The 17279-nt window shown below is 58.0% G+C and overlaps 1 protein-coding gene and 1 non-coding gene across 10 annotated transcripts; one reads left to right on the top strand and one right to left on the bottom strand.

The window, feature by feature from the left end:
- Positions 1 to 1534: 1534 nt before the first annotated feature.
- Positions 1535 to 1641, bottom strand: LOC147369299 (U6 spliceosomal RNA). Its single transcript, XR_015168671.1, has one exon. It is a non-coding gene; the product is annotated as a U6 spliceosomal RNA (small nuclear RNA).
- A 283-nt stretch (positions 1642 to 1924) lies between these two features.
- MED16 (mediator complex subunit 16) lies at positions 1925 to 17279 on the top strand. 9 transcript variants are annotated; one of them, XR_015167328.1, is made up of 17 exons: positions 1925 to 2011; positions 2801 to 2934; positions 3287 to 3464; positions 4015 to 4122; positions 4369 to 4538; positions 5952 to 6383; positions 7029 to 7134; positions 8845 to 9000; positions 9240 to 9451; positions 10083 to 10289; positions 11231 to 11331; positions 11701 to 11834; positions 11975 to 12167; positions 12662 to 12878; positions 14105 to 14188; positions 14675 to 14815; positions 15889 to 17279. XR_015167328.1 is itself a non-coding variant. In XM_086411269.1 (17 exons), exons 3-16 carry the CDS (start codon positions 3332 to 3334, stop codon positions 14799 to 14801), a joined length of 2490 nt encoding a protein of 829 aa, XP_086267395.1. In that variant the 5' UTR covers positions 1925 to 2011; positions 2801 to 2934; positions 3287 to 3331; the 3' UTR covers positions 14802 to 14815; positions 15889 to 17279. The 9 variants fall into 9 exon arrangements, 6 of the variants coding, with proteins under 6 accessions (XP_086267395.1, XP_086267393.1, XP_086267391.1 ...); XR_015167327.1 differs by having other exon boundaries at positions 1925 to 2032; XM_086411269.1 differs by having other exon boundaries at positions 11121 to 11331.

Raw genomic sequence — 17279 nt, 5'->3', positions numbered from 1 at the left:
ATGCACAGGGCTTCTTGGTATATTCCTGCTTTATCCTGGTTTGGTGGTGGTTTAGTCGCTAAGTCGTGTCTTGCTACCCCGTGGGCTGTAGCCCGCCAGGCTCCTCTGTCCATGGGATTTTCCAGGAAAGGATACTGGAGTGGATTGCCATTTCCTTCTCTAGGGGATCTTCCCGACCCAGGGAATCAAACCCAGGTCTTCTGCATTGCAGGCAGATTCTTTACCGACTGAGCTACAAGGGTGTCTTCTATTTTAACAGGCATTGAAAAAGTTTTACATGTAGATACTAAATAATGGAACTCCCAAGGGCTTGTTAGGAGGACACAAAGAAATATTAATACTCGAATAACCAGCTTGAAGCTTCCCCACCTGCCAAGGGCACTGAATTTCCAGTGCCCGGAGGACACCCTTATGGGCAGAAAGAGAAGAGGAACTAAAAAGCCTCTTGATGAAAGTGAAAGAGGAGAGTGAAGAAGCTGGCTTAAAACTCAACATTCAAGAAACTAAGATTTTGGCATCAGGTCCCATCACCTCATGGCAATAGATGGGGAAACAATGGAAACCGTGACAGACTTTATTTTCTTGGGCTCCAAAATCACTGCAGATGGTGACTGTAGCCATGAAATTAAAAGACTTGGAAAAAAAGCTTGACCTTGGGAAAAAAGCTATGACCAACCTAAACAGTGTATTAAAAAGCAGAGACATTATTTTGCCTACAAAGATCAGTCTAGTCAAAGCTAGGGTTTTTCCAGTATGGATGTGAGAGTTGGACCGTAAAGAAAGCTGAGCCCCGAAGAACTGATGCTTTTGAACTGTGGTGTTGGAGAAGACCCTTGAGAGTCCCTTGGACTGCATGGAGATCAAACCAGTCAATCCTAAAGGAAATCAGTCCTGAATATTCATTGGAAGGACTGATGCTGAAGCTGAAGCTCCAATACGTTGGCCACCTGATGCGAAGAACTGACTAATTGGAAAGGACCCTGATTCTCGGAAACATTGAAGGCAGGAGGAGAAGGGGACAACAGAAGATGAGATGGTTGGATGGTATCACCGACTCGATGAACATGAGTTTGAGTAAGCTCCGGGAGTTGGTGATGGACAGGGAAGCGTGGCATGTTGCAGTCCATGGGGTCGCAGAGAGTCGGACACAACTGAGCGACTGAATTGAACTGAGAGCACCGGCTGGGGTCAGGGCACGGGTGTGGGGCCCAGGGCAAGCCCACAGGCTGCCTCCAGATCCACGCGGACTCCATCCTGTCCAGCTTCCTGGTTGGCTGTGTGGGTTCTCCACACACCGCGTCCCTAGACAGCCCGGTCCCCAGACCTTTGCCCAGGTGTTGCCTGCTGACTGCATACCCTTCCCCTGCAATCAATCCCTTGTCTTTATGGAAAAGACCTTCCAAACTGGGGAGAGTCCGACAGCTTTTGGAGCAGGAATTGAGGATAGAGACTAATTCTACCGGCCCTTGATGGGTTAAGTTAGCTTGCTTATGAGCGATTTACAACACCTTGGCTAGATATCGTGAAATTAAGCCAAAATATGGAACGCTTCACGAATTTGCGTGTCATCCTTGCGCAGGGGCCATGCTAATCTTCTCTGTATCGTTCCAATTTTAGTATATGTGCTGCCGAAGCGAGCACGAACTAGAAGGAGACGCCAGAACTATTTATAGTAGAAAGAATCAAATACTTTTCGCTGAGGGTGAATTCTATTAAAACCCAATCGAGCAATTTTCCCCTTTTCTTTACGAAACTAGTACAATCACAGCTTAATCTAAGGGAATTATTCACTTAATTAAGAAAGTGTTTGTTTTTTCCACCAAATATAACGCAGATGGCTGTTGGAAAGCCGCGATCGCATGCAAATTACCCCGGAAGCGGGGCGGAGCCACTGAGGTCCCAGAAGTCTCCGGGAAGCAGCCGGGCTGCGCGGGAGACTCGTTGGTCCTGGGAAGATGGCGGCGCCGGAGTTGGGGCGTTAGAGCGAATGCAGACGGCAGCCTCCTTCTCGGTGGGCGTACAGGCTGGTCCAGTGAGTGCGGGGCTGGGGGCTTGGGCAGTCGACCAGCCTCCGGATGGCGCCGACGCTGCTGGGATTGTGGGTCGGAGCAGGGCCTGTGGAGTCAGAGGGCGGTCCTGGAGAGCAGAGGGTGCTGGGTACGCTCCCTGAATGCGCTGGGCGTGGTCTGGGGGTCGTGGCGGAAATTTGGGGTGACCTGAGGCGCCCTGCGTTGGGCGGTGGAAAATCGGGGAGGGCCTAAGGTTGTACCTCCCCGGGGAGGGCCTGGGATGCATTTGAGGCGGATCTTAGGGACTGTCGGGTGGCTTGGGGCGGGTCCTGGGTGGCCAGGTGTGTGGAGGAGGCGCTTTGGGATTGTTTTGGAAACTTTGGGATAAAAACAGAAGTTCAGGCCGGGCCAGGGGAAGCCAGGGACAAATTGAGAGTGGGGTCTGGAAAGCACATTTTGTAGGGGCGGGGCCGGAGGGCTTTGGGGCAGAGCTTAAAAAGACTGCTGTTTGGGCTTGTGGACGGGGTCTCAGTGTTCCGGGGCGAGGCTTTAAGAAGGAGCGGGTAATGTGATTGGGAAGGTGAAAGGAAATAACCTTAGTCGCTGCTGGGCGCAAAGAGCTTGCTCAGGAAGGGTTCACTGACCCTTTCTGTACCCCTGGAAGCCAGGCCCCAAGGTGCTGCCTAACCCCCACCCTGCCTCCCTGCCTCTGTCTAAGGCAGCCTCACTGGTTCTCCTGTGTCCACGGGCTCCTTCTTAAGAATAGACCTGGGTGCTACCTCTCATCGCAGCTTTCACTGTCCTCGTCACGGTGCACCTGGACCAGTGCCATCACCTCTACCCCATTCCCCAGCCGTGCCCTCCAGACAGCCAGAGGGGCCTGTGAAACAGAAACAGGCTTCTTGGGGCTCCCATCTCCCTCCAGGTGAAACCCCCAGGCCCTGCAAGACCTGCCTCATCCCCTCCCCATCCTTACCTTGCTCCACGCCCCCACTCACTCTGTTCCTGCTCTGCAGGCCCAGACACTGCTTGAGCACCCCAGGCTCAGTCAAGCCTCTGGGCCTTTGAACTGGCTCTTCTCTCCGCTTGACATGCTCTTCCTTCCAGCTGCATGGATTGATCCCTGGCCATGCTTGTGTAAAACGCAGCTCCCTGGCCACACGCAGGGCAGGGGTTGAGTCCACTTTGTCCCCTGTGGTAACCAGCATCCATCAGCGCACTCAGGGCCTGCAGGCACCCTGTGAAGATGGATGACAAGCCTGTCTTCCCTCCTGTAGGAGCTGGTGACCGTCCTCCCTGTGTGACCTTGGCAATTGGGAGCCATGGACCTGGCTTACATCTGTGAGTGGGAGAAATGGCCCAAGAGCACCCACTGCCCGTCGGGTCCCCTGGCCTGCACCTGGTCCTGCCGCAACCTCATCGCCTTCACCACAGACCTGCGCAGTGATGACCAAGGTGTGCCACCCCCCATCCCAGGGCCCCTCATAGGGCCCTCCCCCCCCAGCTCCCATGGGCTTTCCTCCTCTGAGACAGGGGTGGTGAGGGGCACAGAGATAACCTTGAGGAACGGCCGCGGCTGCGGGGCAGGGGGAGAGGGGGCAGTGGCCGCTTGTGGCTTGCTGAGGCTCCTGAGGGAGTTTTCCAGCCGCGTGTGTCACCATCAGCTTTGCGGTGCACTCAGCCACAGGGCTGGTATTCTTCCCACCACAGAGCAATATGCACTTCTTAGAGAGAATTAGGAAAACATGAAACTTTAGCATGAGAACCCTAACCTTCCATGGAGAGACACCTGCTGTTAGTGTTTTGGGTCCATTTTGAAAGCACAGTTGTAACCTCACAGAAGGCAGGGTCATGGGTCTCCCCTCAGGCTGCCTGTGTATAAATCATGTTTCTGGAGCCCCTGCAACCTGGCTTCAACACTTCCTAATGGGCTTCGACACCCCAATCCCCTGGGGTGGTTGGGCACCAGGCCGTTGTTGCTGCACTGACCTCACTGTCCTTGCAGACCTGACCCGCATGATCCATATCCTGGACACTGAGCATCCCTGGGACGTGCACTCCATCCGCTCAGAGCACAGTGAGGCCATCACCTGCCTGGAGTGGGACCAGTCCGGTGAGGGCAGCCCCCACCCTGAATGCCAGGGCTACCTGCTCTGTCTTCCTGGCCTTGGCCCTGGGCTCAGAGCTGGGACTTGAAACCCTGACCTGTGCCTTTGAGGCTTCTGCTCTTCTCGCCCCTGTTTCTGAACTCGCCTGTGCTGGTCCCTTGCTCTACACCTCCAGTCTGGCCCCCCACCCTGATGGACTGTGGAGATGGGGCTTGTGACAGAGGTTTGCCCAATCTCCCCCTTCTCCCCAGGCTCTCGTCTGCTGTCAGCTGATGCCGATGGGCAGATCAAGTGCTGGAGCATGGCTGACCACCTGGCCAACAGCTGGGAGAGCCCCGTGGGCAGCGTGGTGGAAGGGGACCCCATTGTGGCCTTGTCCTGGCTGCACAACGGTGTGAAACTGGCCCTGCACGTGGAAAAGGTGGATGTCCTGCCTGGGGGAGCAGGCCTCAAGCCCAAGGAGGTCTTGGCTCCTCCTCTCATGGTGCCAGGCTGTCATACCTGCCACCCAGTTGTCAGCATCTGTGTTGCTAGCATCTCGTACATGGTTGATGTGGTGACAGCCCTTGATTCCTGTCTGCACCCCACGGTTCAGCCTGGTGTCCCCCTGAGAGGGGAGCCTCCTGGATTAGGGTGCTGAGTTCAGTCTCCAAGTCATACCTCAGCCATCCTCATTGTCAAGTGGGGCCAGGGGCTGGGCCAGGGTTCAGTATGAGAAAGCAAGGGGGGCTTGGTCAGGGCCATGCCTGGGTGAGGCCTATGGCAGCAGCAAGAGCTCACGTGGCTTGGTCAGCTCTGCTCCCAAGCCAGGAGGCCCTCCTAGAATGATGCTGTGGGAAATGACCTTTCCGTCCCTTCCCTGTGTCTGCCTCCTGTTCCTTCTCCCCTAGGGAGTGACTCATTGCAAGGCTTACTGCCTAACCATCTGGACCGTTTTTTCTGTGGGAGGTTTCTTTTTCAGACTTTTAGCATCTCCCCTTGGGGCTCATTTGGGGGCTTTGGCTTCTTTCTTTCCAACACTGCTCTCACCTACACGTCCGGGAAACTCAGCTGGGGCTGTGGTCAGCCCTGCCCTCCCTGGATGTCTAGTCCCATGAGCCTGGGGGTGCCTGGGTGAGCTTAGTAAGTCTGCTCCTCGTCCCCAGACAGAGGGGCAGAGTCTCCCACTGCTCGGAGGAGCTCTGTGCAGTCTCCAGCTCGTGCTGTTTCAGTGACAGATGCTTTGTGCTGACAGAAAGGAGTCAGGGGGGCAGGCCTCCCTAGGGTCTGCCCCTAGGGATGCTGGGAAAGGCAAAGCTGGGGCAGAGGCCAGCGCAGCAGTGGCTGGTGGCCCAGGGGCGAAAAGATGAAAGAGCAGTGGCAGCTGCGCTTCCCAGCACTGCCTGCAGGGGGCATATCTGAGTCCTGCAGCCACTTGCCTGGTGCCCAGCTTGTTCTGTGCACTGGCTCAGGCGTGCTCCCACACTGCCCACGCACGGAGCCCGGAGTGGCTGAACTGAGCAATTGAGAACACTGGATGTCTGTCTGGCCCTAAGGAAAACACAGCTGACTGCTGTCCCTCATGTGTCTAGCTATGACCTCCTTATGCTTGGACATGCAGACAAGGACACTGAGGGTCAGAGAGGCCTGTGTCACCCAGCGCTCAGTGGCTGAAGCTGAATCTGACCTCAGGCTTGGACTCTTGAGGCTTCTGCTGCCTGGTTCCTCTGTGTTCCTGAGGGTGCGGTTCCCAGGAGGGGGTCCTTGGGCCACGAAGGTAGACCCCTAGAGGCCGAGCATGAACTGGACCCCCCACCCCCACCCCCCTGCAGCTGACCCCTCCCCTCCCTTACAGTCTGGTGCCTCCAGCTTCGGGGAAAAGTTCTCCCGCGTCAAGTTCTCGCCATCGCTCACACTGTTCGGGGGCAAGCCCATGGAGGGCTGGATCGCTGTCACGGTCAGCGGCCTGGTCACTGTGTCCCTGCTCAAGCCCAGCGGGCAGGTGCTCACCTCGACTGAAAGCCTGTGCCGGCTGCGCGGCCGCGTGGCTCTGGCCGACATTGCCTTCACAGGTGGCGGCAACATTGTGGTGGCCACGGCGGATGGCAGCAGTGCGTCACCGGTCCAGCTGTACAAGGTGTGCGTGAGCGTGGTCAATGAGAAGTGCCGCATTGACACCGAGCTCCTGCCCTCGCTCTTCATGCGCTGCACCACCGACCTCAGCCGCCGCGACCGGCTGCCCGCCATCACCCACCTGAAGTTCCTGGCCCGCGACATGTCGGAGCAGGTGAGCCCACCCTGCCACCTCAAGGCTAAACCCCCACCTGGGCGGGGCTGCTCCCTCCAGGGGCTCCTGCCTTTTCCAGCTTCTAGAGGCACCGCATCTCTGCCTTGCGGCCCCTCCCTCCATCTTCACAGCCAACAGTGCAAATCCCCCGTCTCTCTGCCTCTGACCCTCCGCCTCCCTCTTATAAGGACCCTGTGATGACACTGGGCCCCCTGGGGAAACCAGGGTCATCCCTATCTCAGGGGTCTTAGCTTAATCCCTCCTGCCAAGTCTCCTCTGCTCCATAAGGTGATGTATCCCCGGGTCCCAGGACCAGGATGCGGGGGGGGGGTCTCTGGGGGCAGAGTTGAGCTACCTGCACCAGGTTCCCTGAGGTCCCTCGTAGCCTTGTACTGACCAGCCCTAGCTTCACCAGTCCCTGATGTGTTTCCCTGGTACCTTTGCTTCCCGCCAGGGCACCATGGATGACCGTCTCCAGCACAGCACAGCACTCCCCAGGGCAGTGAGGACAGTGGGTGGGCAGATGCAGACGCGGGCCAGGCGGGCCTGGGTTGTACCCACAATGGCATGTGAGCCCTAAGACGAGCCAGAACCCCGCAGAGGCCATGGGCTGTTCTAGGCCCCTCACCACGCACCCATCCCTAGGTACTGCTGTGTGCATCCAGCCAGACGAGCAGTGTGGTGGAGTGTTGGTCGCTGCGCAAGGAGGGACTTCCTGTGAACAATATCTTCCAGCAGCTCTCTCCGGCTGGTGAGTCGCCCAGGTGGCCAGGCACACTCAGACTACCCTGGGTGCAGCGAGGCGGCACCATGGTGGCCTGAGTTTGCTAGAACGTGCCCACCTCTCCCTCCCTCTCTGACCTTGCACCCACGTGGATCCCCACGTCCCCGCCAGAGGGGCCCGCTTCCTGATACCTATGTGGCTGAGATGCCGGGGGTGAACCGCGGCCACATAGCCCGGGGCGTTCCTGCTGCCAGTAGTGCTCATGGCCCTGGAGTGACTGGCCTGAGTCAAGAGGCCCCTGAGGTCCATCCACCCGCAGGTGGGTTACATACGCTGCTCAACACAGTCCCAGAGGAGTTGTGTGAGGGTGGTCGGCTGCACCTCCTGAGTGGGGTCCTGGCCCTTCCCGAGTCCCAGGCTGGCCCTGCTCCCCACCTGCTGTGCGGTCCCACCCTGGGACCTTATCACAGTAGGACCAGACTTCACTCAGAAGGGCCTCCCGTCCTGGTGGAGCCTCTTCCCGAGGCAGGCATCCAGGTGCTCAAGGGTCTCTGCTGAGTTCACCTGCTGCCCCCACACCCCATCCCTTGTCCCAGCCTCACGGCCCTGTGGGCTCTTAGACCTGCCTCTCCTGCCCCTTCCTCCTAACCTTTGCCCACACTGGTCTCCCTCGGGCCCCACCCTACCAGCTACTGTCCAGCCCGCAGTAGAGGCGGTGGCCTGACTTGGGTGGATAGTGGGTCCAGGTAGACTCAGGCAAGCTGTTCAGCCTCTGACAGCAGCCACTGTCCTCTGTGACCTAGAAACGGCCAAGGCCGTCAGGAAGCCAGTGTGGGCAGCTGGTGCGGGCCTGGCCTGAACGTGCTCCCTCTCTAGGGATAGCCTTGGCTGTCACCGTGACAGCTCTGCTCAGTGCTGCCCCTCTCTGGGCCTCTCTCTCCCTGTGGGATGACATTTTCCAGGAGACTCCTCTTGCTGAGACGTCTGGGGCAGAGCTCTCAGGACAGGTGGGCGCAGAGGTGTGTTATCACAGCCAGCCTCAAACTCTTGTTTCAGAAACAGAGCTGGACACTCCTGGGTCGGGCCACCTCACTGCTCCTGGATGCTCCTAGGTTGGGCCACCTCACTGCTCCGGCCTGCTTCCCTAAGTCTGCCGGCCCCCTGGGGCAGCTGGAGTGCTGGCCACCAGCTGGGTGCCTGGGCTTGTCTCAGCGTCACCTTGGTGTCTGGGCACCTCTGCCCACAGCACGCAGAGACCAAGCCCAGATGGATGGGAACCACCCCGCCTCTTGCTGGGGGGCTCCATTGTGGCACCGAGGGTATGGGTGCCAGGAGGGGCCTGTCTGTCCCCCTCCTGAGGGAGCTGGGGTCCACCTAGGACCTCTTGGACCACAGGGACAGAGAACCCCGTGCACACCAGTCAAGTCCACAGGAGAATTTTGGGGTTTGTGTGGCAGCAAGGTCTGGGATGGGTTCCCCTCCTCGGCACGTTGGCTCCTTCGAGGGGACAAGGTGGCCACCCCTGCCCCCTGACAGCTGCTTGCCCAGGCAGACACCTCCTCCCGTCGCTGTGAAGGGCCCAGAACCGGGCCCTGTGGGGGACCCCCGCCCCCTTCCCTGCTCCTGTGAGTTGGCTGGGAGCCCCAGGAGGGGAAGGGCGCTGGGTCCAGTCCACCCTTGTTGCGTTTCAGTCTCGTCTTCGTTTTGTTGCCCCTTGTCTCCCACACCCCCTTTCAGTTGGTGACAAACAACCCACAATTCTCAAATGGCGGATTCTGTCAGCCACCAATGACCTGGACCGTGTGTCTGCTGTGGCACTGCCCAAGCTGCCCATCTCACTCACCAACACTGACCTGAAGGTGGCCAGTGACACCCAGTTCTACCCCGGCCTCGGTACAGTGTTTCAGGGTTCCTGGGGGTCAGAGGGAGGGGTGCACTGTGGCCTTGGCCTCCAGTCTCAGGGTCATGGGAACCTGGCCCAGCCTTATGTCAGTCCCAGTGGGGATGAGGACACTGCTCTTGATATCCAGTGAGCTAGAAAGGCTCTGAGGTTGCCAACAAGCTGAGCACGGTGCAGCCACTTCCCATTGTCCAAGGCTGGGCTCAGCCGCTTGACCTGCATGTGCCCCCAGGGCTGGCCCTGGCCTTCCACGACGGCAGTGTCCACATCGTGCACCGGCTCTCACTGCAGACCATGGCCATCTTCTACAGCTCTGCCGCCCCGCGCCCCATAGACGAGCCAGCTCTCAAGCGCCCCCGGACCACAGGCCCCGCCGTCCACTTCAAGGCCATGCAACTCTCCTGGACCTCCCTGGCCCTCGTGGGCATTGACAACCACGGCAGGGTCAGTGCTGTGCTGGGGGTGCCAAGAGTGCGGGGCCTATGCCTCTGTGGGGTGTGGTCATTGTTGCAGGGTGAGGCCTGTGGCCTGCGGGGGTTGCGCAGGAGGTGGCTTAGGGTGGCTTCTCCTCACGTGGGGTTCTGACGCCTCCCCCACCTTTCCCCCGCATGCACGCCAGGTGCCCTGTGTTGGCCTCTTGCCTCTCAAAAGAACCCATCCATGGCCTGGCAAGAGGACAGGTGCCTCGCAACATCCACTCTCACACTTGCTTACACACATCTACATGTGTTTACACACTTGGTCACACATGCATGTGCCCCCTACTCCCCAGGAAATCACTATCGGGCAGTGTACCTACTTGGCCCTACCCTCGGCATCTGGGATGGGTGGGGTAGGGATGGGTTTGGCCTGGTGAGAGGGACCATGCGGCCCCCAAGTGGACTTGCAGGCCCTGCCACCCCACAGGCACACCCTTGGTGGAAAGGGCTCTGTTCATGCCCCCTGGCCAGGCTGTGGCTCTGTAGCCCTCCCAGGTGACAGGAAATGAGGCAGGCCAGGACCCCACATGGGCTGAGCCCGCCCTGTCCCTGGTGCTCAGACTCCCATCCCCTCACGCCCCGCCCTCTCCCCACAGCTGAGCATGTTGCGCATCTCGCCATCCATGGGCCATTCGCTGGACGTGGGGTTGGCCCTGCGGCACCTGCTTTTCCTGCTGGAGTACTGCATGGTGACTGGCTATGACTGGTGGGACATCCTGCTGCACGTGCAGCCCGGCATGGTGCAGAGCCTGGTGGAGAAGCTGCATGAGGAGTACACACGCCAGAAGGCCGAGCTGCAGCAGGTGCCGGCCCCTCCCCGCCCTCCCCTGGGGCCCCCTTCTTACCCGTGGGTCAGGCAGCCCACCTCCCTGCCTTCTCAGCCCAGGAGGGTGCGGTTGCAGGCCTGGCTGCACCTGCCTCTGAGTGTCAGTGGAGGCCTTTGCCCCTGCGATAAGAACAGTGACCTCGAGTTTTAAAGATGAGAGGGGCAGGAAGAAATGATCCCCCAGACGCAACCTGGCGTAACTGCAGACCTAGAGCCTCCATGAGGTCAGCACTGCTAGGAATCCGGAATTGTCCTCTGTGCCTCGGTCTCCAACACGAGGAGGAAACAGAAAGGAGAAGTCGCGTGGTTTTTAGCAGCCCGCTCAGATGTGCGAGAGCTCGGATGTGCGGGGCTTAGATCTGAGAGAGCTCAGATGTGAGAGGGTGCTGCCGGTGTGAACTGCACAGGAGGGAGCTGGCTTCAGAGCCAGGAATGCCGCTAGCGTCCAGCCACTCAGTGCTCGGCTGAGCTGTGTACGCGCACATTGATGCTGTCAGTCCTTCAGTCGTGGCATCCCAGGAGACATCAGGGTCGAGGAGTGAGGTGGGGTAGAGCAGCATCCCCGCCCCTATCCACTTCATGCCAGGCACCCCCAAATCGTTAGGGATCCCAGACGTGGCCCTTTGGCCCCTGGGGTAGACCCACCCACAGGTTGAAACCCTGCTGTCCTGTGAGGGAAGGTTCTACTTGATTCTGCCAGAAGGAGGGCAAGGCCCAGAGATTTAGCCCCTTGCCCATTGGGCCCAGCGCCTTGCTCTGGCCCCGCCCTGAGGCGCGAGCCCCAATTGCTCACATCATGGCCACCCAGGTCCTGTCCACCCGGATCCTGGCCATGAAGGCCTCGCTGTGCAAGCTGTCGCCCTGCACGGTGACCCGCGTGTGTGACTACCACGCAAAGCTTTTCCTCATCGCCATCAGCTCCACGCTGAAGTCGCTGCTGCGCCCGCACGTGCTCAACACACCCGACAAAAGTCCTGGCGACCGGTTGACCGAAATCTGTGCCAAGATCACAGACGTCGGTGGGTCCAGCTCCATCCTGCAGGCCACCCTGGGTCCCACCCCCACCCTCCAAGTGCCCTTGCTGTCTGCCAGGGAGGATCCCTCAGGTGTCTTGCATGTGCTCCCCTCCCCCCACCACTGCCCTTGGGGACATGGTGGGTGTTACTGGGAACAAAGATGAGGCAGCCTGGGTGGCATCCCCAGGGGCACTGTATGTGTGGGCGCCTGGAGGCCGGTGGGAACTCCAGGCTGTCCTGCCCAGGGGGTCCAAGGGGCGTCAGGTGTCCTGAAGCCCTGCTGTGGGTACCCGGAGCCTCTCCCTCCAGCCCTGCCCTCCAGGACCCCCTATGTGAGGTCCCAGCCTCCCCTGACTGCCTGTCCCCTCCCAGACATTGACAAGGTCATGATCAACCTCAAGACGGAGGAGTTCGTTCTGGACATGAACACGCTCCAGGCACTGCAGCAGCTCCTGCAGTGGGTGGGCGACTTTGTGCTGTACCTGCTGGCCAGTCTGCCCAACCAGGTGTGCCCTCCGCCCCACTTCCTCCAGCTCAGCTCCTCCCAGAAGCCCCACCCTTCCCCAAAGGCCATCTGATGGCAACTCACAGAGGTCCTGGAATGCTCAAACACGAAAGTACACAACCAGAACCTTCCTCCCCATAGGGCTCCCCGCTGCGACCAGGCCACAGCTTCCTGCGGGATGGCACGTCGCTGGGCATGCTGCGAGAGCTGATGGTTGTCATCCGCATCTGGGGCCTGCTGAAGCCCAGCTGCCTGCCTGTGTACACGGCTACCTCAGACACTCAGGACAGCATGTCCCTTCTCTTTCGCCTGCTCACCAAGCTCTGGATCTGCTGTAAGACAACTACTCCTCTTCTCTCATTTCCCCACCAAAATACAAGCCCTGGCTGAGTCCCCCCAGCATAATGTAATCTCCTATTGGTCAAATTTGCTCTGTTGTGGTCCCCCTACTATTTCCCCAGCACCTAGCACAGATCCAGGCACACCGTGGGTGCTCAGTAAACATTGGCCACTCTTAGGCTCCTATTTGTCCTGTCTCATGTGTTTCTGGGACCAGGCTTTGTCATTGTTGCCTCCCTGATGCCAGGAAGGGCACCCAGTACTCGCTGCACATTTTTTAAATAAATAAACGGGTCCCCATTTTACAGAGGAGAGGACCAGGCCCGAGAAGGGGGAAGAGCTTCCCAGGCTCCTCACGAAGTCAGGGCAGGGCTGGGGCCTGCACCTGGCGCTCTGTGAGCCTGGAGGAGGCCATGATGCCTCCTGGTGGGCAGTGCTGTGGGCAGGGCCGCTAAGCATGATGTCCTGTGTCCCCTGTTCCCCCCGCAGGTCGTGACGAGGGTCCCACAAGTGAGCCAGACGAGGCGCTGGTGGATGAGTGCTGCCTACTGCCCAGCCAGCTGCTCATCCCCAGCCTGGACTGGCTGCCTGTTAGTGATGGACTGGTCAGCCGCCTGCAGCCCAAGCAGCCCCTGCGCCTGCACTTTGGCAAGGCCCCTGCTCTTCCTGGTAGCTCCACTGGTCTGCAGCTGGATGGCCTCATCAGGTATGCGCACTCACCTCTGACTCAGGGCCCTGGATACCTTTTCTTTCAGAAGAGTCTCCCTTAGACCTGCCTGACATTCCCTGTCACACGTCTGTCTCAGGGCCTCTGCCCATGCTGCGCCTGCTGCTTCCTTCCAGCCTGACCTGAGTGCTACCCCCGATACTCCTCCCCTCCCTTGCCCCTGAGATTCCTCCTTGCCCCCAGACTCCTCCCCGCCCCACCCACCTCCCCTGCCCTGTCACTTCCCTCCATCCAGACACTATACTGTACTATAGTGTACAGGTCATCGGCTTGTACTAATTTGTGTCCTTGCTTGTCCGGGTGACGTCATCTTCCCCCTAGCCTGTCACGGCCCGCATGGAGGGCCCACTTGGCCAACCTTGGTTACTTGGGCTCCAGCCCCTCTGGAGCTCAGGTTCACACCCCAAGCCCCCACCATAAATCGCGCTGCAGCCCAGAGTGCCTGGCAGGTCCCAAGGTGCCAGGAAGCAGAACACTCTTAGGCAGACCTTGCTGGGAGTGACCTCGGGGGCCATTCTTTGGATGTACGGAGTCCAGAAAGCCCAGGCCTGCTGAGGGAGCAGCACCCTGGGTGGGGGTTTGTCCCCACTTTACAGGCAGGTAATCTCAATCTCCGAGGGACAGTCCAGAGATAGACACCAGGCCAGAAGGCGAACCTAGGACTCCACAGGCCACCTCCCATTCAGGGTGTCATGGGATGGATTCTCAAGTGGTCCTTTACTGGGGAGGGGCCTTAGCGTCCCCACAGCCCCCTTCCCCTCCGGGAAGACTCTGGGCCTTCCTCCTCCACTTCCGGATTTTCTTTCTCATCTCTAAAGCCGTGGGAGGAACGGCTTGATGAATCACACACTTGTGGTTTGTGCTCGAGTTTCAGGAAACACTTTACACAGAGAGGCGGCTGGTCGCCAAAGGGCTTTCACACTCTAGGAAGTTTTCAAACTTGTGTGATACGAGTGCCCCAGCCTCAGAAATCCTGATGGGCTCGCTCCACTCTGCTCCAGGCGTCACCCTCAGCAGGGGCCTGTGGGCAGAGGGTGTGTAGGAGTCTGGCTCCTGGATTCTCCGTGTTCTTACACACGCTTTGCCTCTAGGAGATTGACCCGTACGTCTGTATGTGCGCATGTGCTTGTGTCTGCGTGTGTGCATGCATGTGTGCGCCCATGCACGTGCACACCCCCGAGCCTTCCCCTGCTCCTCTCCATCAGGGCGCCGGGCCAGCCCAAGATGGACCACCTGCGGAGGCTGCACCTGGGCGCCTACCCCACGGAGGCCTGCAAGGCGTGTACCAGGTGAGTGGCTGCAGGAGATGCCATTCCACTCCGCCACTGGCAGCTTCGCAGCCGACGGGCCAGGGTCCCAGGATTGTGTCTGTCTGGGGCTCCTGAGTGGGTATCCCTGGCGGTCTTGATAAAGGGTGAGGCCGAGGTGGGGGGTAGCAGCGAGCGGCTGGCCCAAGCCTGCCTTCTTGGGGCTCCCAGTGGTCTGACAAGGGCAGAGATGGAGGAGTGGCCGCCTCCGCGCTGCTCGTGCACATGGGGCCTCGCTTGCTGCCAGACGACCCCAGGGTCACACCACTAGGCTTGGCCCAGCCTCTGTCCACTCAGGGAAGTGAGGGGTGGTATTGAGTGGGGACAGAAGGCTATAGAGGAATTAGCTCACTGTGTGGGGTGTAGGGGTGCAGGGAACACGATCCTGAGGTGGAGTAGCATGTGCCAGGCCCTGTGGCTACAGCCGGCCTGCCTGGCACCCCACCCACCTGCTTGCTCTATCTGCAGGTGCGGCTGCGTCACCATGCTCAAGTCGCCCAACAAGACCACCGCCGTCAAACAGTGGGAGCAGCGCTGGATTAAGAACTGCCTGTGTGGGGGGCTCTGGTGGCGCATGCCCCTCAGCTACCCCTGACTACATCCCGGCTTGTAAGTGCATTCTTTTTCTTTCTTTTCTTCTCTCTTTTTTTCACTTGTTATGGCCTTTAATTCTTAGTTGAATAATTTTTTTAAAGTTATTATAGTAAGGATTACAGTGTTGTTTCTGGCATACAGCACAGTGATTGAGTCATATGTATACACACGTGTTCTTTTTCATACCTTGTCCATTATGGCTTATGATAGCATATTGAATATAGTTCCCTGTGCTGTACAGTAGGACCTTGTTGTTCATCCTTTTTATAGTAGCAGTGTGTATCTGCTCTTCCCACACTCCCAGTTTACCCCTCCCCTCTCTCCCTTTGGTACCATAAATTGGCATTCTTTGTTTGAGTTGGGTTCTGTTTTGTAAATAAGTTCATTTGTGTCATAGTTTAGATTGACATGTAAGTGATACCAAGTGATATTTGTCTTTTTTTGTGTGTGTCTGACTTACTTCACTTAGCATGACAATCTCTGGGCCCATCCACTGCTGCTGAAAGTGGGACTCTTCTTTTTTGTGGCTGAGCGATATTGCATTGTGTATCTATGTGCCATGTGTCTATCCATTCATCTGTTGATAGACCTTTAGGTTGTTTCCATGTCTTGACAGTCCTGAATGGTGCTACAGTGAACATTGAGGGGCATGTGTCTTTTTGAATTATAATTTTGCCTGGATATTTGCCCAGGAGTGAGAATGCTCATTTTCTGAGGAACCTCCGTACTGTTCTCCACAGTGGCTGCACCAACTTACATTCCCACCAACAATGTAGGAAGGTTTCCTTTTCTCCATGCCTTCACCAGAATTCGCAGACTTTTAAACTATGGCCGTTCTGACTGGTGTGAGGTGAATCCTCATTGTAGTTTTTGTTTGAGTTTCTTTAATAATTAGCGATGTGAAGCATATTTTCATGTGTCTATTGGCCACCCATATGTCTTCTTTGGAGAAATGTCCATATAGATCTTCTGCCAATTTTTTTGATTGGGTTGGTTTTTGATATTGAGCTATATGAGTCGTTTATATACTTTGGAAATTGCACCCTTGTCAGTTGCATCGTTTCCAAATATTTTCTCCCATTCTGTAGGTTGTCTTTCGTTTTGTTTATGGTTTCTTCTGCTGTGCAAAATGTCAGTGGATTCCTGAGGAACTTACAGGAAAGCCATGCTATCCTCTTGCCAGTGACAGAGCAGCCATGTGCTCCAGACCTTCGCTGGGTGTTCTTAGACACCACCACCCTGGAACTATGCTTTGGGGGCCTTGTCTGCTGCGCCAGCACCCCTGTAACCTACAGGGCCAGTGAGGACACAGCCTGAAGCCTCAAGTTGGCACCTCAGCCCAGCCGTCAAGCCTCTTTCTCCCTCGGAGCCTGTTGATTTATCTGGGAGGAGGACCTAGCCACGTGATCACCCTGCGAGGTGGTAACTGAGATAGGCTGGGGCCTGCCCCAGGCAGAACCACGGCAAGTGCCGCCCCTCAGGACCCCAAGGACCCCTAGGTCCCAGTTCAGAGGGTCCAGGATCTGAGGACTCTGCTTTAGAACATGACACATGAAGCTGCCAGGCGTCCAGTGGCCGCTGTCAACTGACACCAACCGGGTGTCAGCCTCGGGTCCCCCACCTGTACCTGTCACTGCTGTCTCTGACATGGGCAGGCCCCAGAAACGTCCCCCTGGGCAGCAGGTGTCTTGTTGGTGTCCTGGGCGCCACCCCCCCACAGCCCATCCCCCTCCACAGGCATGGGATTCTGTGCCTGTGTGTGTTGCTTTCCTGCTTGGCCAGCATTTATTGAGCACCTACTGTCTACCAGACGCAGGCGTCCCAGCGGGGAGCAGTGGGCTGGATGTGGGTGGGGGCTGCTCCCTACTGCCTGGGTTCCTGCACACAGGAGTATCTCTGTCTCTTTCTGCCTCCCTGCCTTCCTCCCCTCCCCCACCAGGTTTTTGGGAGCTCAGGCTGTGGCCCCCAGGGGTCCTGCCTCACCAGCAACCACTCTCACCGATTATGTGGCTCCCCAGAGTCCAGACACAGTACTTGCCTGTTAAGCAGTAATTGCTTCTCTTGTTTTCCTTCTGGAAGCTCGAGGGAGGGCAGGCTGGGTAGGCGTCCTGCGGAGGTCAGCATGCTGCCTGCTGTGTCAGGCTTTCAGGGACTGGCAGCGCTCCAGGGGCCCCATTACCTGGGCCAGTTGGCCCACCTGCCTGTGGCCCCAGCACTCAGGGGTGTCCATGTCTTGCTATCTGAGTGGTGCTTTCTGCAGGGACCTGTGGGGTACCCCCCACCCTGTGCTGCTGCTGGCACCCCAGCCCCTTGGAGAAACGGGCCTGAAATGGGCAGCCTCTCTGGCGGAGCGGCACATGGCCCAGGTTCTTGCATATATTTTCTCAGCCTTTTACCTCATTTGACCATGTATTTTTTAAGCCACTTACCTTTCTGAAGTCATTCTAAAGTCTTTAAAGCAGCTACTTGTTTTAGAAAA

This window comes from Bos grunniens, chromosome 7, assembly GCF_055505025.1.
Source record: "Bos grunniens cultivar Pamir isolate PY7600 chromosome 7, Bosgru_T2T1.0, whole genome shotgun sequence".
In the NCBI taxonomy this organism is placed as follows: Eukaryota; Metazoa; Chordata; class Mammalia; order Artiodactyla; family Bovidae; genus Bos; species Bos grunniens.
This window is presented reverse-complemented; position numbering and strand designations above follow the sequence as displayed.